This window comes from Motacilla alba, chromosome 1A (assembly GCF_015832195.1).
Source record: "Motacilla alba alba isolate MOTALB_02 chromosome 1A, Motacilla_alba_V1.0_pri, whole genome shotgun sequence".
Classification (NCBI taxonomy): domain Eukaryota; kingdom Metazoa; phylum Chordata; class Aves; order Passeriformes; family Motacillidae; genus Motacilla; species Motacilla alba.
The window spans coordinates 6,052,008-6,072,849 of NC_052031.1; the positions used below are offsets into that span (position 1 = coordinate 6,052,008).

At 41.3% G+C, this 20,842-nt stretch overlaps 1 protein-coding gene across 14 annotated transcripts in view; it reads left to right on the forward strand.

The window, feature by feature from the left end:
* The window catches only part of CELF2 (CUGBP Elav-like family member 2), a 543,235-nt gene that overhangs the window by 515,926 nt on the left and 6,467 nt on the right, over positions 1-20,842 (forward strand). For 10 of the 14 annotated variants that reach the window (XM_038154615.1, XM_038154614.1, XM_038154616.1 and 7 more), the window contains 3 exons: positions 6,840-6,959; positions 13,625-13,822; positions 16,572-16,715. In XM_038154615.1, the coding sequence (XP_038010543.1) occupies positions 6,840-6,959; positions 13,625-13,822; positions 16,572-16,715 (462 nt within the window). Of the gene's footprint in view, positions 1-6,839; positions 6,972-13,624; positions 13,823-16,571; positions 16,716-20,842 lie in introns of all 14 variants that reach the window. The other 4 variants (XM_038154608.1, XM_038154609.1, XM_038154611.1 and 1 more) reach the window with 2 other exon arrangements.

The following is a 20,842-nucleotide window of genomic DNA, read 5'->3' on the forward strand; positions in this document are numbered from 1 at the left end:
AGGTTGATCCAAACAAGTCTTAAAAACCTCCAAGGACATGGATGGAGCAGTCTGGGTAATCTGTTCCAGTGCTTGACAATCCTCACAGTACAAATATTTTTAATTATATCTAATTGGAACCTCCCTTGTTTCAATGTACTTCTCATCTTCCCTGCATGTGCCGTTGCTCTGTCTAGTGGATTACCTCCTTTTAGGCACTGGGAAGCTGCTTTAGGTTCACCTGGAGCTGTATCTTCTCCAGCCTGAACAAGCCCAGCTCGTTACAGGATGATTGCTGGAGTCCCTGACCAACTTGCTGACCTCCCACTGAGCTCCCTCCACCTGATCAATGCTCTCCTTGAAATGAGAAGCCCAAATCTGCATGTAGTATTCAGATGTGATCTAACAAGCACTGAGTAAAGAGGAAACCTGGATTTCCTGTCTCCTCTTCCACAGTCCAGGATGCTGTTTGGTTTCTCTGCTGCCAGTGCATGTTGCTGGCTCATGGTCACCTCCTACCAAGACTCCCACACGTCCTTTTCAGCAAAGCTTCTCCCCAGCCCCATCCATCCTCTGCTGTGTTATTGAAGGGGATTATTCCTCCACAGGTGCAGGACTTAGCATCTATCCTTGTTAAATTTCATAAGGTTCATGTTCGCCAGTTCTGCCCATCTGAATTCCTCTAAATGTCAGCCATTTAGTCAGCACCAGTGTCAGATCCATTTTATCTGGCCCTTGGAGTCAGTGAGCTTAAGAAGGCAGCAGAAAATCAGAAATACACCCAAATTCAGTACCAGAAAGAGAATTCTGGACTTAGACAACTGCCAATACAGATCTGCCAAGAGTGTCTCCCAAAAGAGAGTTTTCTCTGCAACTTCTCAAGCTTAACCACAGAGATGCTGAACCTAAAATTTGTGGGCAATATTGATCCCGGGTGCACTACTACATCACCTTAACTGGAGCAAAAGAAGTACTTGAATATTGAGTTATTTAAACTCTCCAATAAGTAAAACAATAAGAACAAAGTTGTGGTTCATAAGTGAGTGGTGATAAGCAAGTGGCTGAAATCAGACTAAACACTGAGCTTCCTGTTGTGCCATGCATTTGTAGTGACAGACAATTGTGGAGTGTCACCAAGGGCTGCCTAAAGGAAAGCTGTCAGCAGGGCTGACACAGTTACTTACCACTGTGGATCTCTGTGTGGAAAGTCCCAGCATAGTTAAGCCAGTCTTGGAGCTGCCCTGAAGCCCTGCAGCACCAGAAATCTGGTTCTGCTCCAGAAACATTATAGCTGCTCTTCACATGGATGGGGTTGGCAGGGTGTAGAACAACTCTCCATGCCAAGAGCTGAAGCTGCTCTTGCTTTTCTTTGCCCATTCTCTCCACTAGTCCTGCCCTAAAACGAAAATAATGTTTCCAATAAGAAACTTCATTTAAAATGTTTATAATCCCTCATGTGCTTAGTATCTTGCTCCAAGACTTACAGTTGTGTATCATTTCCAGACAGGATGCCCATGTTGGAAAAGGAGGAAGGGAACAGGACAAGGTGGAGAGGAATGGAGAAGTGCAGAGTTTACACTGCCCATGAATAGTGCCAAGTTAGCATGTATAGCAGGGAGTTTCCAAGAGATCCAGGGGTTTTTGTGATGTAGGACTTTGCTGAGAAGTCATTGGATTTTTTTTTTTCACTTAGACATTTACAAAAAAAAAAAAATTAAGGAAAGAATGAGCTTGACTACACACTGCAAACCATTTCTCTGATAAAACACAGTGGCACATGTGTGACTAGAATAGGCCCTTTCCCTCAATGCAACAGTCAGAGGTGGGTTATTTAGTTGTCTCCAGCAGCCTTCCTGGACCCTGACTTCCACTGTGGGAAAAGGATTCCTGAAGATGATCAGAGAGATGGAGCACCTATGCTGTGAGGAGTTGGGGCTGTTCAGCCTGGAGAAAGCTCCAGGGAGACTTTATTGCAACCTTTCAGTACTTAAAAGTGAGCCTGCAAGAAAGATCAGGACAAACCTTTCAGCAGAGTCTGTAGAAATAGGACAAGGGGCAATGCTTTTAAACTAAAAGAGGGTAGATTTAGACTAGATACAAGGAAGAAACTTTTTTTTAATGAGGGTGATGAGACACTGGCACAGGTTGCCCAGAGAGGTGGTGGATGCCCCATCCCTAGAAACAGTCACAGTCAGGTTGGATGGGGCTTTGAGCAACCTGTTCTAGTTGGAGATCACTCATTGCTGATCTTTAAAAATGCCTTTCAACTTAAACCATTCTCTGATTCTATGATTCACTTTATAAATTAGCCTGAGACATGAGAGGGGTGGGATTTGCCCAAGGCTGTACTACAGACAAGCATAGCTCTGTGGTTTCAGTATAGCAAGAAGCTCCACCAAGGGCACTCCTTGGTCTGAGGTGTAGGAAGTAAATAGGCATGACAAAAAACGTGCCTGTGCCTCCAAGATACAGCATTCTAAGAGACAGGCAGCAACTGTGAAGAAGCAGAAGGTCTTGCAACAAAAATCACAGCAATTGCTTTCACAAGAAGTTTGAGGGAAAACTGGGAAAGGCATCAGTAGCACCTGGTAGTTGAGCTCATCCACATGGTCTTTAAGGCAATTCAGCCCAACCTGAAATAGAAATCTAAAGGTAGGGTGCCTGAATTGGAGGTCATTAAATCTCAGAAACAGTCTAGTTTTGACTAGACTAGCTTAAACTAACAATGAGGCTGCCAAAGGTGGGGAAATTAATTCCATCCACAGTATGTGTAGCAAAGCCAAAGAAATATTTACACATCATTGCCTTTCCTAGATGTTGTTATCCTGAATCTACTTTTCCAGCTGAGGTAAATCCAGAGGATGTTAATCATTATGACTCTCTTGACATAAGCTAGCCAAAAGAATGGCCAAAAGTTTCTATGCTAATTCCTGTTGTTTTTCTAGGTTGGCATTGTTTTTGGGAGTTGTGTTGAAGTGTTATTTAAATTGAAATTTAAAAGAGAAATGGCTCATTGCTAGTTCATATTTCTGAAAAAAAAAAAAAAAAAACCAAAACCAAAAAACAAAACAAAACAAAACAAAACAAAACAAAAAAAAAAAAAAAACAAAACAAAAAAAAAACCACAAAACCCTGACCTAAAAGGTGTTATAACCATTTATAGGCAGAAGTGAATGTTTTGAGAACATTTGAAAGTGCCAGCTCCTTCCAGCCTTGGATGTCCATGAGTGCAGCATTACTAGTTAAACACAAATATCTGTATTGTGTAGAGCAACCACTCCAACTAAAAACGTGTTCTCTGTATCAAAGAGGCCTCTGTCAATGAATATATAAACCAAAGGCCAAATTTCTTGGCTTGAAGCTTGAAGCTGATTGTGAAAATTTCCTCAGTTAAATGGAGGAAGCACAGTAAGAGGAGGGGCAGGCACTGAACTCTTCTCTGTGGTGCCCAGTGACAGGACCTGAGGGAATGGCCTGAAGCTGAGTCAGGGCAGGTTTAGACTGGATATCAGGAAAAGGTTTTTCACCCAGAGGGTGGCTGGGCACTGAAACAGGCTCCCCAGGTCACAGCACTGAGCCTGACAGAGTTCAAGAAGTGTTTGGACGATGCTCTCAGGCACAGGGTGTGACTCTTGGGCTGCCCTGTGCAGGGCCAGGAGCTGGACTTGATAATCCTTGTGGGTCCCTTCCAACTCAGCATATTCTGTGATTCTGTGAATGTTCTGGTGTGGAGGATGGAGGGAGTTGTGATTTTTGTTATTTTTCTCTTTTTTTTCATTTATTTGGTTTCAGAGGAACCTGGTAAAACCCAATTTATAAATTATGTAGGTAGCCAATCTATTTTTGTCTTCTGGACAACTAAAAGACATAAATATAGAAAGTATTCTGACAGTGAATTATTCTTCCTTTGCCATTACTCTGAGCATTTGTGGAGCCCAAGAGTTTTGCTGACACAAGAGAGTTATACAGGTTCCCCCAAAGTAGTGCAGTCATTTGCTGTTACCACAAGGCATGTGATTTTTCTTCTTTCCCTTCAGTTTAATATATGTTACAATTTTTTAGTTGAAAGGAACTAGAAAATGGCAAAGGACAGGAGAAGCATAGTCCTTGTCTCTAGATGGATTTCATCTGGGAGCACACAAAGTAAAAACTTTCAGCTGGTATATGCCTTCACACTTGTCTTGCAGGACCTTTTAACTTTTGTTTCAGCTTCCTTTAGATTTCTGGGGGACAAGGCATGCCATTGCTTCATCTGTTGGTTTTATACAGCATTTTGTTAGAAATTTACACCTCTGTTAATATTTTAGACCTTTTATAGCCCCTTTACGGTAATATTTTAGCTCACCACTCTCTTCATCTTTATTTCATACATGTAGGTCTCAATCAGTTAGTGTGGGGTCTCTCATGCAGTCAGAGACCTTAGTGTAGGAATCCTCATGCAGAGGTTGCTTTTATGTCTCCAAGCACCCTAAAAAAAGGAGTCCCCTTCATCTCTATTCACCCCCTGTTCAATAAGATGGTGGAAACCACGCAATCTGTTCAGTTTCTTTCTTCTCAAAGAAATATTAAGCCTAAGAGGGTTAATATGCCTTGTCCCATTGCATCTGTGAGGCAGACAGAAGAAACACCATGACAACATAGCACTCATTCCTGAGGTGTTTTAGGGCTTCAACAGTATTGGACAGTGAGTGTGTGCCAAGTCTTTATTCAGGCAAACCAGATAATCTGCAATGCACCTTCAAGTGGGAGAAGCACTGAGGCACCTGCTCTTTATTTGCCTGATGGAACAGAGAAACTTGATGCCAAAAAAAAGAAGAAAAGTGATGTTGGCCCCAGATACTGACCATCCCTGGAGCATGTGTTTGAGCAGCCAGGAATAAGAGCCCCCATATTTCACTGTGGGCTGCACAAGAGGGAAGGTTTTAAGCAGATTTTTTTGCCTTCTCCAACAGATGTGTTGACAATCCATAAGCATATGGCTGTTGTTCACAGGAGCTGTTTGCCCCCAGCTTTAATGTAATTTACAGGCAGTTTCCTAGTCCCCATTTCTCTCATTTCTTAACTATACATGTTTCCTCAAGAGAAAATGGTAATAATCCTCTAAAGCAGAAAATGGATGGAATTTAGTCCAGTCAAAACTAATCAGATCCTTCAGATTTGAGTTTTATATACTTCATTTAAATCTTTTGCTAATGAGCATTGACAGAAACACAGACCAGTGTTGGTCACAGGGAATTCACTTTGGTTTTTTCCTCTCTTCTGTGCTGGTGCCCACATTATCTGAAAAACGTGGGGTTTTTAACTTGTTTTTTTAATTACTTTTTTTAATCAAAGACATTATTGGATTCTTATTGCTTTGTGGGGACAGATAGAATAATCAAAGCTGCTTCTGCTTGCGACATACAAAATTATTTGAGTTAACATCGCAGATGCTAAGAGACAAGGACTGCATAACAGAGTCTGGAAATCTCTCTTCCCCCACAGTAAGAATGTTCTTTGTACTTTGAGGCCCCAAGAGTGTGAAAACTTGTCTTTGGTGGGTCTTAATGTTGCAAAGGCAGGTTATTTGTAGGTTAGAGCTTCAAGGTTTACCCACAGAGTGAAAAAGTTACTTCCTACTTTCCTTACTGGATCCTGTCAGCTCTAGAGACTTCACTTTCTTGAGGGTTCACTGAGTAATCTGATGTGTTTGACAGCCCAAAAAAGCATCACATAAAAGTGGTCTTAACTATTTCATAGCTAGGTAATAAATAGGAGCAAAAAAAGCCTGGTTGTAGATAGGATGTGCCTCCAGTACATCATCAACAAAACTCTGACTTTAAAATTCACTTTTCCTAAGATAATGCAATGTTGTAACAGAAAAAGAAAAAAAAAAAGGAATTCTTTATGATTGATACATGAAAGTAGGGCTCAGGAGATGCACTAAAAACTTAATTGCTTCTGCAGCTTTTATGAGAGTGATTCATCTGGTATACCTTTACCTACCTGTGAGTTAAGTGTTTAATCTACACTGGTTATTCAAGGCACTTCTGTGAGACAGACAGGTATTTCTAGTTCACCCAACCTATCCCAAATGATGACTTTTTACTACTTTCTATGACAAGTGAGTATCTTTCTCTCCCTAAACACATAATTTAGATAGATTCATCTCACCACCTTCATCATTCCCTTGACATTGTAGCATCAAGGACATTTTTTTCCACCTTTTACCCTCTGGCAGAGATTTTGGGGATACATAGAGTATCATAGGGATGCATATACATGACTATCTATGTACAAAGGCCAGGATAATGCCTGCAATAAAATACATTTTGTATTTGCCTGGTCATTCTTCTTATTCTAATCTTCAGGTCTTTAAATTAGGTTTATACAATGTCCTAGAGCATAGTGTCTTCACTTAGAATAATTTAACTTACTCTTAGAACATTTGGGGCCCAGAATAGTAATCTGTTGTACGACAAAATTACTGAGTAATTCTTGTTTGTGTAATGATGGACTTTGAGATGTGTGGAAAAATCTCAAAAGCCTGGTTAGCTGATCAACCTGGTTTGCTAGGTTGATTGACAAACTTTTGAGAAAGTGTCTGATCCCAGACATACCAGTTTGGTATTATATTTGCAAATAATAGAACTGAATTTTGTGATCTAGTATTTGCAGTTCTAGGCTCATCAACACTTCCCATGAACAATCACAGTGTTAATGTCTTGAACACGATTGGTCTTGTTGATCTCATTTTCTTTTTTTCTTCTCCTTGCAAGTAGCCCTGTTGTGCTCCTGTGTGTGATTGTAAGCTGCTCTGTGATCAAATAAAAAAACAAACTTAATTGCCTTAATTTTGCTTTGCTTTTTTTTCCTTTCAGTGGCTGCATCAACTGCTAATTCCACAGCTGGTGCGGCCATGAATTCTTTGACTTCTCTGGGTACTCTCCAAGGACTGGCTGGAGCCACTGTTGGACTGAATAATATTAATGCACTAGCAGGTACCGTAAACAGTGAGTATTTATTGCTGTGGTGGACAGCCTTCCCCAATAATCATGCCACAAAAACTATCAATTGCAAAGTGATAATATGATTTTTAATCTCTACACCAAATTAGGGGGTCAAGTTGATTCAGTTCCATACTACTACTACTACATATGCAGTTCTCTGGAGTCTTTTAGTTTCACACAGTTTGTTCTGCAAAGTGAATTTCCTTGTGTCCCTGCATAAAGACTCCTATTCTTGCAGTAAATGTGGAAGGTAAAAGAATTGTCACTAGGGATTTGGGTTGTGAGGGTTATAGGAGAGGCTCCTTCTTCATTGAGGGAGTCTGACAAGAGGTGCATCACCCCAATGTACAAAACCTCACTCAGAAAAGTAGTGCCACAGAGGCAGTCCTTTAAACTGTCTGTAAGAATGATCTAATTGACTTGAGAGCAACATGCTTTAAAAGTGAAAGCAAGTCTTTGGCTTTTTGGCAAGTACATGAGAACATGCAGTCAGTCACCTGTAATGCCAGAGCACACACACCTATCCTATGACATCTCAACAAACCCTGGCATCTCCAGCTAAGTAGATGCCAGTAGTGGTTAGAATATTCTTCTTTGTTCTTATCCCCAGTCAAGATTTTCTTGAAGAAGAAAGATTTTTTTTATTATTATTATTGTTTCTGCTGTGATGACTTCACCTTTGCCTGTAACAGAAGATATTTGCCCAGCTGCATTTTTCCCCCTCCCTCTTTTTTTTTTCTTTAGCTGCTGTGCTCCTTGCATTTCCTTTTGCAATGCAAGGAATCTATTTGGTCATTGCCAGTCCATGACCCATCATAATGTACCCTCAGGAATGGATGTCCTCCTCAGTATCTCTTGCTCACTCTGATGCTCTGCATGATGTCCTTTCTGTCACTGTTATTTGGCTGCTCACCCAGTCTTTTTGTTCTGTGATCTCTGGCATTGTTGGGAGCTGGGAAGGAAGGGGGCTTATGGATGTCCATGTAGCAATGTTGAATGGTTGCATGGGGTCTCGTGTAAAACAGGACTTGCTTCTGGCAAGGACGTGTGCATTTCACACAAAACAACCTCTTTGAAAACACAACTCAAGGACAACTTAAGAAAAATTAGTATTAGATCCCAAAATGGCAGATGTTAGTTTCCTTTCTTATTGCATTAGTGTCAAAGCAAGCCACTGGAAATGGCATGCATAGAAGGCTAACTTACCTCCTCTCCTCTCGTCAGCTCTTGTAGTAAGACAGCTACCCTTTCATGAGTAAGAAACCATTAAATGTCCTTTCTGATTATCAGTCATCGTGCTTCACTTGGTGTATTAAAAAATCACAATATCAAGAGCAAAATATGACATCCCACTCCCTCCCCTCAGCAAGTACTAGGAACCCAGGCACACTGGAGCACTCCAACATAATATATCCCTTCATCAAAACCAAACAGGAGTGAATCCTGTGAGCTCATTGTGTGGGAACCCTTTTGTTGCACTCCTTTTAGCACTCCTTGCTAGGCTGCAAGCAAAGAGTTTACATTTTCTCAGCAAATATTTTGAGGTGATGTGTGTGTGCAAACTTATCTGCATGTGTCATTTGAAGTATTAATGATGCATTCACAACCTGGTACCAAATTTCAGTTTGTTTTAAATCACCATTGCCTCCATGGACTTGTACTGACAGTGACTGCAGTCCCAAATCTTCTTCATGGATGTTTTTATGGATATGTGTATGGTGCTTACAAAATGTATGTGGGTATGTCTGTCTATGTATATACATATTTGAGAGAGAGAGCTAAAGAGGGGAAACTGCTTCCCCATGACACAGCTCAGCATTTGGGCACTGTTTCCTAAAAAAGAGAATTTGATTATCAATTTTTGGTACTCATGATGCTGATGATAGTGAAACATTGCTCAAATCACAATAAGCTCCCCTGTCTATTTTAATGACCTGACTATGGACCCTGACTATTTTTAATGACTAATAATTTGGGGCTTTTCCTGATGACCATGTTTGACTCAGTCATGCACACTCAAACCCACCTGGGAGATTGCCTCTGGGAAACTTCATGTTCAGAAAGTCTGGTGCTCCACACTGACATGGCTTATACCGTGGTCATAAGCAAGCCCATAAAAAATATTCACTGGCCATGGACATTCCTGAAGTAACTGGGCAGCAAATTGGGAATTGAGTCACATGCTTCTAGCTGGGGAATTAGAAAATCCAAAGCACAAATCAAGCAGAGCTTAACCCAAAAGTTAATCAGAAGGTGGCACTGAGCTTGGGCATTGATTTATATAGAGGTTGGAAGAGATGCTCTTCTGCCTAAGGCAAGTGCTGCCCTGCACATGAGAATCACATGGAGAATGTTTTCCATGCTGACCTCACTAGAAGATTTTTATCTGTTTTCTCAGTCCTGTCTGGGTCTGTGAAAAGAAGCTGGGCTATGGAGGCTGATAGTGCTGTCATTGTAGAGAGAAGCATTGTAAAAAGATGTCTAGAGGCCTTTAATAAAGTGGAGTATGCTAAGTTTAGGTGTCTCCAAGGTTTTGGCAGCAGTTCTACCTAAGTGTGGGGACTTAGTCTTCCCTTGGTTATTCTTAAAACCCCCAAAACTTTAAATGGCAAAACATTAGATTGTCTGCTTTGAGCATGTAAATTTAAGAATTCTAAGTACCAAAAAGAATTATGAATTATGAGGAAACATTACTGAAGAGGGAGGAAGCGATTCTTTGCAATTAAGAAAGAAAACCATACTTTCAGAATACTGGACAGCTATGGCACGGTATTTGTGTGTGACCCAGGGCAGTCACTTAGCCTTTTTGCCCCCTTATTTACATCTGTAAAACAGAGATAAAACTATTCATGACAGATTTGAAGGTGCTTGAAAAGCACTTTGAGAGACCTTTGGACTCGCCAAGCTTTGTTGCTTTTGTATTATGTAGAGAAACTCAGAAAAGTAGAAGGCCATAGATGAGAGGCTCCAAAAGGTTATTTCACAGAAGGGAGGAAGGGACCAGAGTTCAGTGTGTGACTGAGGTGCATTGGTAGAGATAATAAAGAGATGGCAGAGATGCGTAACAGCAGCTGGGCCTTGGAGATTTCATAAAAATGTAAGAACAGAAAAAGTGTTGGGTGCTTTCTGCAGCTGTGCTTTGCTCAGGAGGGAGGTGTGTGCCACACGTGGGCTGTGGCAGCAGTAGCTGTGCCCTTCCCAGGAGCAGTGCCGTGGGCTGGGTTGTCTGGCTGATGGCTGATCTGGAGCCGCTGGGTGGGAAGTGCTATTGATTCCAGGGGAAAGGAGGGGGAGGATGCTGCCCACTGCAACACAGAGCATGTTTATCTAATAGGCCAATGACTCACGAAAGATAACATGGTATCCTAATGCTACCTCTGTTATCAAGTTATTTCAAGGATCTAATAAAAAGAGAGATACAAGCTGCTTTATCAGGAGCCTTTAGTTTAACCAGTCCTGTGTGTACACCCATGCAAGCAGTGACACAAACCTAAGTACAGAACAGCAGAGCAGGCAACAGTCAGCCTCAGGATCAAATTATTATCAGTAGTAATATTTAAGATATAATATATTGTATACTGTACATTTATTATAAAAATTATTATTTCTATCGGTTTTGTTATTATTACTGTTATTAAAATATTTTGAATTGCACTCTATCACTCCCACTTCTAAACTGGACAGGGGAGAGAAAATATAACAAAAGGTTTGTAAGTTGGGGTAAGGGCAGGGAGAGATCACTTGCCAGGCAGAACACTCTTAACTTGGGGAAATTAGTTTAATTTATTACCAATCAGTTCAGGGTAGAATAATGAGAAATGAAGCCAAATCTTAAAAACATCTTCTCCACACTCCTGCCTTCCTCCCAGGCTTAACTTTATTCCTGAATTCTCCATCTACTGTCCCCAGAGGTGCAGGAGGACAGGGAGTGGGGGTTGCAGTCAGTTCATCATACATTGTTCCTGCAGCTCCTTTCTCCTCAGGGTTGGACTCCTGACACTGCTCCTCTGCTGCAGCATGGGGTCCCTCCCACAGGAGAGAGTTCTTCACCTGCTCCTTCAATGTGGGTCCCTTTTCACAGGCCGCAGCACTCCACAAATTGCTCCAGTGTGAGTCTGTTCCATGGCATTTCCCTTCAGGAACAGGCTGCTCCAGAGTGGGTCCCCCACGGGGTGACAAGTATTGACAGCAAACCTACTCCAGTGGAATCCTCTCTCCACAGGTCCTGCCAGGAGCACTGCCTTCCTGTGGGGTCACAGCCTTCTTTGGGCATCCACCTGCTCTGGTGTGGGCTCCTCCATGAGCTGCAGGTGGATCTCTGCTCCCCCATGGACCCCCATGTGCTGCAGGGCACAGCTGCCTCACCGTGGGCAGCACCAGGGGCTGCAGGGGAATCTCAGCTCCAGTGCCTGGAGCAGCTCCTGCCCCTCCTTCTCTATCGACCTTGAAGAGCTGTTTCTCTCACATATTCTCACTCCTCTGTTCTCTAGCTGCAGTGACCATTGCACGGTTTTTTTTCTCCTCCTTTACCAAGTTACCTCAGAGGTGTCACTGATGGGCTCAGCCTTGGCCAGCAGCAGGTTCATCTTGGAGCCATCTGGCATTAGCTCTGTTTGACATAGGGGAGGCTTTCAGCAGCTTCTCAGAGAAACCACCCCCACTTTTTTCCCCCCACCACCACCCAAACCCAATACAGCTTTATAACTGGAACCATTATACAAGAAATACCCAGGTCTGTTGAGCTCTGGGATTTTTGTTCGAAGCAGTGGCAGCCAGTACCCCCCATCAGGGTACAATGATGCTCTGAAGTGGGGTGGAGGGGAAAGAGAAGTCTTCAAAGTGAGACATTTTATTAAGGAAAGGCTAAGAATATCACATCTCTGTCAAGTGTTTAGTCACACAAATTATAGTAAGATCAAAAGGTATAATTTATGCAGTACAATTCTCTTAATTGGCACAGAGTCTGGTGGAGCCAAAAAGGTGCCACTTGAGCAATTGTCCTGATTATTGGAGACTCATAGGAATATGCTTTTCAAATCTACATAAGAGGCAGAACGATACTGGGGTCAGCATCTTTATCCTCCTCTGTCAATGCTGGATAATTCCCTGCAGTATTCTTCCTGTATCTAAATTACACATGTGATAAGGTTTCTGCCATCTTCCTTGAAGCTTGTTTCCCAGTCTAATAGATTTAATTATTAATTTACTATAAAGTGTCCTCTGCTTAATTTCCCCACTTTTGCCCAATTTACATACCAGCCCTTATTATTGCTCTGAAATTAAGCCCTTTCCTTCTCTTTACTGTTCCTCTCTTTGGGATCTTAATATGACACCACCAGTCACATCTTCACCCACCATTTTACCAAACATTAGACAACGTCTAAGAAATGATTGCTGGTGATTCTTGGTGCCTCCCCATTTTTCTAGTGACTGATCTTCCATACCTCTATGGGCCTGTTAAGCCCTTTAAGTTATTTGTGAGCTGTTCACCTAGAAACTGGGGAGCTGGGATGGCTAATTGTGCAGAAAATATGCCTTGACTCTCAGTCCTGATGAGCTCTCAGTGCTCAGGCTGACACAAACTGGGTGTGTGGAAGATGAGCAGGACTCTGAACCCTGCCATGCTTTCAACTTCCAACAGCAAATTCACTTTTTTTGGAATTTCTGAAAGACATGCTAGCACTGTTAACTTCAACATAACTCATTTTGGAGTCATGCTGAGCAATAGAAGCAGAGGAGGGGAAGCTGTAGCTCAGGAGTTTGTCCACTCTCAAATCAGAGTAGTACAACTCCTTATGCAGCCCACACTGTTTGCACGGATGAGGGATGTCATTTTCTGCACAGCTAGCAATCCCATCTGAAATTTCCTCTTAAGCAGCCATCCCAGTTAAATTACTCTGTTACTTATCAGGATGTAGAATTGCTGTAAGTTTAAAAAGTGACTCGGCTTCCTTTGTGAAGAAAAACCTTGCTAGAAATAAATGCTTTTGTTTCTTCAGGAAAGATGCCTAGTCTGGATGAAGTATTTTTAGTCCCTCTGGGTGTGTTGCTGTTCATCTTTTGTGGAGTGACTGGAGTAACTAGAGGAGGAAGGTGGAAGCAAAGAGCCTCACAGTCCATCTTTCTACCTCAAGCCTAAGAGATAAAGCCTGTAATTGTATAGAGGGTTATAATAGAAGCATTCAGATTGAAAAAGGCCTGTTTTAAATGCAGTTAATTAGGGTTCTCTGCTTACTCTGTATAAGCAAAACACTTCTGATCTGGTGTTGTCATGTCTGTTGCTGAAGACCCTGGTCAGAGAGAGTGGCTCTTCCTCACAGACAAGGAAACAGGTCAAACAGGTCCCACAGTGCCAGCCTCAGACACCCACCGCAGAAGCACAGGTGTCAAGGAGGACGAGCAGAGAGGCTCTCAGGAGCACGGAGCTGTAGTACTTGCCAGTAGCAGGCTGCATGCGAGTCCATTTGACTGTGCAACCCTTGTGCTGAAGTGATCCTGATGCCAAAGTCGTGTTTCTTTGTCCTCAGTCCCATTTGGTGACGTGCCGAGCTGCATGCACTGCTGTCGTCGTCAGTGTCGTATAATACCAACGACTTTCGGAAAGCACTAATGAACAAGTGCAATTTCTTTTCTCTATTGTTGGGTTTTTTGTAAAGTTGCTCAAATGCTCTCAGGTATGGCGGCCCTGAACGGAGGACTCGGCGCAACAGGCCTGACGAACGGCACGGCCGGCACGATGGACGCGCTCACCCAGGCCTACTCAGGAATCCAGCAGTACGCGGCCGCCGCGCTGCCCACCCTCTACAGCCAGAGCCTGCTGCAGCAGCAGAGCGCCGCGGGCAGCCAGAAGGAAGGTAAGTGCCAGAAAAGCCAGCCCAAGCGGTGCCACGCGGCTGTTTCCTCCTGGAGGCTTCATGGAAGGCCTCAGGCAGTCTAATCTGTGATTTCTTCTTCTTCCTCCAGTTTTCTCCTGCTTGCCACTGTCACCTTCTTTGGCGTCTAATGTGTTTCACTTTTCAGCCATCTGTCCTTCAAGTTATGCTTTGCCACCCATCCCTTCCTTAAATAAAAGCGTATACCAACTACCATATAAAAAGGTGCCGCTAACAAAAATCATCCCTCTTTGAATGCAGTTTTGTCTTCTGGTTTCCATTTTCTGTCATAGTGGAGTTAATCTGATTAAGGTTTTGAGCTAATGACAAGATCCGTTTTCACTTTGAGTGGTTCTTTGCTTAATTGTGGGTCTTGTGAGGAAGCAGCTAAGTGAATGATTGCGCCCCTCTCCCCACACCAACAGCAAATAAACCTCAGGAAGTTATTGCTAAGAATAAATGAATACTAATTACAAGGTGTTTAGGAAAATGAGGCTACCCTGTTCCCCTCTTCCGTTCCCCTTCATGTTTCCCAGGCATTTTCAGGGGGGTTGTTTCTGTTTTCATTGCTTTCTCCTGTCCTAATTTCCAGCTAATTCTACAAAGACAGGAAAATACTGCATGCTTTCTAAGACTGTATCTATGTTGTCACTACTGCTCTTGCCAAGGATAAGCTTTGGAAATAAACCTAGTATAATATCCTCAAGAGAAATCTTTTTTATCCTCTTTTGAAATAATATTTTGTACTTTTATGGGATGTGTTTCCTAGGAAGACAAATTTGGCATTCCCCCAGCTGGTTATTGGATAGGGACACTGGAGTTAATATGTATATTTTCTCTCAAGTCTTTCCTTCATTTGCTGCTAAAAGCTTGGATTGTTTAAAATGAAAGGGGATTTTTAAAATCTTTTTTTCCATATTTTTTTCTTTTCTGCCTTTATCTTTCACCTCAGGCCCTTTGGTCAATGACAATAGACTATTTGACACCAGAAAAAAATTGTTTATTGATGTCATTGTGAGATACATAGTCAAGGAAAGCTTGATATTTTTCTAACTATTTTAATTTTTCTGTGTTCAGAAACATTCAAATAAACTTGAGGCTTATTATTTATTTTTATAAATTGTCAGCATCCTTTTTAAAACACAGTCTTTTGTTATATATCTTGTATCTGTTAGTAGGTGGTTAGGTTCAAGTGAGTGAATTCCACTACTGAATACTGACAACAATCTTTTGTCTCTTACCATGATTTCTGATGGAAGAGTCTGGAGTGGTTGAAGATAAACAAGTACCAGACAAAAATGCTATATAAAAATTAAATGCTGAAGCACAGTGAAGTGCTTCATGCATATGCTCTTAAATATTATTTAAGAGCAAATTTTTTCCTACTATTTTAAAGAACATTATTTGCTGGGAATGATAATTTACTTGTGAAAAGAAGAAAAAATTTCCAAGTGACAAGTTTATTCATCTTTTTTTTTTCCTGCCTCCCCAGAATATTTTTTGTTAATCTAATTCATTTATCTCCTTCTTTTCTGCAACTTTTGCTACCTTTTCCTTCAGGCTGAGAGAGAGCAGCCAGCCTGATTCTGTGTGGGAGAGGTGAGGCTCCATGGCTCTGTTGCAGAAGGAACTCTGTAAATCTCATGAGCACCTCCCTCTTCCTTTCCAGAAAACCAGTGACATCACATCTGAGCCACATTTAGGTTCCATTAAGCAAGGGCAAATGTAATCAGGCTATTCTAGGTATGTTTTTACCAGAAATGCTTGTTCCCTTTGTGTACCACTTACACTGCTGGAGCCTGCATGGAGGCCACATCTGGCTCCATCATGTATCACACTCTTCCTGGCATCCATTGCTTGTTTCTAGTGTTGCTATTGAGCTAGGGGAAAAAATTGACCCATCAGTACTAGGATGAATGTTTTACCCTGCACCTTAAATAATACATATCTCAAATCTTGTCTGTAAGGAAAATATTCAAAGCATCTTTGAGTTTACACCTTTGTTTGTAAACTGAACTAAGTCTAAAGCCACTTAATTGCAACCCAACCACTTAATTTTGAACTTCTTTAAAAGACTTGCTTTACAAAGTTTCTTCCAGGAAACAGATCTTTGTATGGGGGATTTATATTTTTAAAAAAATGAAAAAACCACAACTCATTTTGAAATGAGTCAGGACAAATTTAATTCTGAATGTCTTTTTCTCACTGACTTCACTGACTTTTAAGTCACAAGGTGTGCTTCTTCTTACTATTTTTATTCCTATCTGCACAATTTTCTTACCATTTGAGTTGAAATCTGAGCTCACCTGCTTCCATTTCCATAAGTTCCTGCAACTGGAATTAAAGTGACAAACCCATGCAGGTGTTGAAAGCAACAGAGGACTCTTTGTGGAGTTCTTGGGGCATTTTGAGAGCTAATACATTCTGTACCTGTTTTCCTAACCTTAATTATATTGAAAGACACTCGTAAATTGAAGAAAGAGGATTAATTTAACTACTTCTGTAATAGAGTTATGAAATAAACACTTTTCAAAGTAAACACTTTTCAAGATGGGATGCTCTCAAGAGCTGCATTTCAGCTGTGCTCTTTTGATGATCCAGTTGCTTTTGTTCCTTCAGAGTTAGAAAGTGAGATGCTTTCTGACCATCAGCTTCAGTAAGTATTATGGAAAAACAGATTAAATGTAGCACTTGTAATAGTGGTTTTCATACATTTTTTTTTTTCCTAAAGGTCCAGAAGGGGCAAACCTCTTTATTTACCACCTCCCCCAGGAGTTTGGAGACCAGGACATTCTGCAGATGTTCATGCCTTTTGGAAATGTTATCTCTGCTAAAGTCTTCATTGACAAACAGACCAATTTGAGCAAGTGCTTTGGTATGTCAAATTTAATAAATCGAACAGTAAAAGCCACATGCACTATACTGAAAAGGAGCCAGGAAAGAAAATTAACAGCAATGTGAGAAATGTCATACTGGAAAATCATTCCAAAAATAATAGACTGTTAATCCTCAAATGAGCAGGAAGATGCAAAGACAAACTACTTCTAACTAAAAATTGGATATGAAAAAAAAACCAATAATAATCTTCCAGTCTGACATCTCGCATGAATGTGTCAAGTACATGAAACTAATTACACCCTATGTGGGGGAATGTCATTTAGTATACTATTAAATTGCCTTATTATGGATACCTAATTATTCTCTATTGTATAGCTGAGCCACTTAAAAAAGCTCTATGTTTAACCCATTGCTTCTACATTACAGGAATTTCTTTCTTCTGAATTAAGTACAAGGTTTTGCAATTAGTGACTGAATGGTGTGTACATGTAGTTCAGAATATTCTGCAGACAGCTGATGTCTAGCTATGCAGCTCTAGCTGTTGTGGGTGGGTTCCAATGTGTTATGGAAGGTGGCATCTCCCTTACCTTAGGGCAGGGATGAAGAGAGCCTCGCAAGATCAGTGTCAAGTTTCCCAGAGAATACTTTGAGCTGTCAGAAAATTAGATCACAGCAGAGGAGGAGATGATGTGCTGGTATAAAAATAGTTTTAGGGTTGATTAGGATGGCTGATGTCTTTGGAATAGCAGAGATGCACCAGTTCAGTGCTTTGATGGAGTGGAGCAGAGAATGTCAGTGTGTGGTAAACTTTTGGAGCATTGGTCTAATAATAATGGTCTTATACAAGACACAGTGAGGATTTAGGAGGAGGAAGGAATCTCTTAAACCTGAGTTTTGTAAGGGTTGATATAAAATATTGGAATTTTCTTTAAAGTGGCAATTCTTTCCCAGAGCGAAGGAATGCACCTGTATATATGACAAAAGAGGAATGGACAGTGCACTTGGAAAGTTGATTCAGTTCACAGAAAGAGTGTGACATTCTTTCTGCATTTTCTCACAGTCTTTCAGTTCATTTTTAAAGCATTCACCTGTGTAGGCTTTACAACAAATTATTCATATCTAGACCAGTATAGTCCAGTCTGTGTCTGCAATGGGTTAAAGCAGTTCCTGAGGCTCTTGCAAATTTGAAAAGTGGAATTGAAATGGACTCCCCATTGATCTGGAGCCAGTTCTGTTAATATGTTGGGGGTTACAAAATCATTGTTGAGGTCTCCAGGAATCTTGATGAAAAGACAAATCAAGCTATGTTAATCAAAATGCAGCAATTGTGGTGACTGCTGAAAGAATGTAAATCAGTTTTGGCAGGTGGCTCAATTCATCAGATCGTTTCCCACACTTGCTTTTTGTTCATTTTCTTTTACTCTTTGATTACCTTCTTACACATTTGCCTGGGTTTGTGGGACATGATTGCCAAGCTTATTGATGCACCAAAGTTATCTTCTTTAAGGGAAAATGGAGGTGTCAACACCCAACGGATGGAGGAATCCTCTGTCTTTTTGGTTTTAGGCAGCTTTCACTGATATTTCCATTTGTCAGTTTTCCTTCCCAGATACTCTGCCACCAGGGAGGGAGCTCTGCTTTAAAAACAAAAAGTAGAAGTGGCAGATGAAGCTGAGTTTTCTGATTAGTGGGTGACTATTTGGTGATGCTGCAAATCACAGGCAAAGCCAGAATTAGTCCTGCTAGCTTAATGTACTGGCATAGTCTGCATGCACCTCCTCAGCTTTATTAGCAAGAATTGTCTAATTTTTGTTTTGGTCCTATATTTGTGTTTCAAAAAGTTTTTTGTTTTTTTTTTCTTTTTCTGTCCTCCCACCCAAAAACTACAACAATAGCACTGCTGAAGAACCCATTTCTCTGCATTTATGCTCATTGCGCTTGGTACAGTTTGGGTTTGGGTTTTTTATTTGTTGGTTTGGTTTGGTTTGGTCTTTTTGCCCCCAGTAACAGTAATTGGAATTGGAACAATTTGCACATGCTTAGGGCTTCCTACTCTGGAGTTTCCAATCTCCTGCTAAAAAGGAGGAGGAAGTCAAATTACGGATGAGAACAGGTTGAACATCCAAAAGGTGTAAAGATTGTCCAGGTCTGTCTGCCAGAAATGGGAAGGTTTATTCTGAGTGAGTGATAGACAGTGATGAATCTTTATGTAAAACTGCTTCACAAAATGAAAAGTTTCTTTTCTGTGCAGAAAAAGGACTTAGGCATACTTTCCTTTCTTGTCCAACCCAAAATGAATGCTCAAAGGATTAAATGGTGATGAGGATGACAAGACAGTGTGTTTACACCTGGAAGTGCTCTTCCGTGAGTTCTCACAGGCTCCATGGGCTTTAGTTGATTCAGTAGACAAAGGGTTTCACTCTTCCAGCTTATCTCTTGCCTTTCATAAAGGTTACAATAAGAAAAATGAGATATGTAAGAAAGGCAGAGGAGGGGGACCCAGTTACATCACTGCAGAAATGCAGTCAGCCTTATAGCAAAATTGTTACTTGAATGATGAAAATTATTTATCCTGATTATAGAGCTACCCAAAGATCTAAAACAAAAATCAGAATTGTCATGACAGGGTCTTTGAGAATTAATAAGAAACATCATTCCAACTTCATGTAACCTGTGGTTTAAAATTCAGACAAAAAATGCTGAATGGGTGCAATCAGAAAAATACAAATAAAGGGAAAGAATTCTAGATTCCTCAGTAAACTATAAATGAAGGTTCTCAATAAGTTAGGAGAGGGTAACAAGCTAATGCAGGTATTGCATTCTGTGTAGAGAGACAAATTGTGAATCCGAATAAGAATTGAATGATAGGGGCTGATGCCAGCAGTGTGCTTCCTTCTCTTCATTCACCATCCACAGATGCCAAGTGACTAGTTTAGATCACTTGCTTACTTTCCAGGTGGATAAAACTAGGTATGAAGGAAAGAAACTAGAGTGATGATAAGTTCATAGCAGTTATACACGCTTAAGAGAATAAAGTGAAGGTCAGGAAAGCTGTAGAGGGAAATGCTGAATTGTCCAGGTAGGTGGGAGTAGCTACACCTCAGCTGTGGAGCATCTGCCTGGACAGTGCTACAGCTGCCTCCCAACTCGTGCTAGTTCCCTTTGCTATCCCTGAGGCAATCCTAGAGCTGATGGAGGGAGGCACAGGACATAGAGCTAAGGTAATGATTGTGAACAGACAGGATCTCCTAGAACCAGATAAGGGCAAGGAAGAAAGGAAGAGAGTGATGAAGCTCCTCAGGATATGGCAATAAATTTAAGTGGAAATGATCTCAGGGAGAAAGTGAGGAAGTGGCAAGAGTTACTACAACCAAGGAAGGTATGGAGGAACATTTATTATCCCTTAAGGAGGTAACAAATAACCAACCACAGGACAATATGGATAGAGCATATTGGCTTTGGCCAGGAGAAGGTCTGCAGAGGTTAAAATGAGAGGTGGTTTTGAGTAGAAGGAGCAGAAGTTAGCCTGAGTTGTCAGAGAAGAGTCTTAAGTGAAATAGTTTGGTGAAGCTGATTTAAGGTGAAGCCATGGGATGAGCTATGAAGGAGAGCAGCTGGACAAGGATACCTTGAGAAGGGGGGAAGATTTTATGCAGTGGGGAAAGCATTATAACACTCTGACTCTGCACTTGGAAGAGAGCAGCAGTGCAAGAGCCATAAAAAGATAGGTTAAAGTAAAAAGAGGTTATGAATCCAAGAAGTACACAGACACTAAGCACAAACGAAGCTGGTTGAGGAAAGAGAGGCGCTGAGAAGCCCATGTGTTAGGACTGAAGACAGTGTGTGGCATCCCTGCTTTAGGAGAATGAAGGGATATATGTTCAGGCAAATTCAAGTGGAAAGAAGAGGGAGCATTTCAAAGTAGATGCATAGCAGCAGGCTGAGTGCAGTAATAATTAGCCCAAGCCGAGGCAGAGCAGCAGTTAGGTGAGCTTGCAATTACAAGTGGGAGGCCCAGATATGAAAATGAACTTTGAGCTTCCAGAATCAGGGAGATTTGAATATATTATGAACAGAACATTTTCAGTCTCCCAGGGAAAAGAAATCTGAGCCAGGCCAGCCATTCTGAAATACCCAAGCAAGCATTATCCTCCTAGTTAGTGC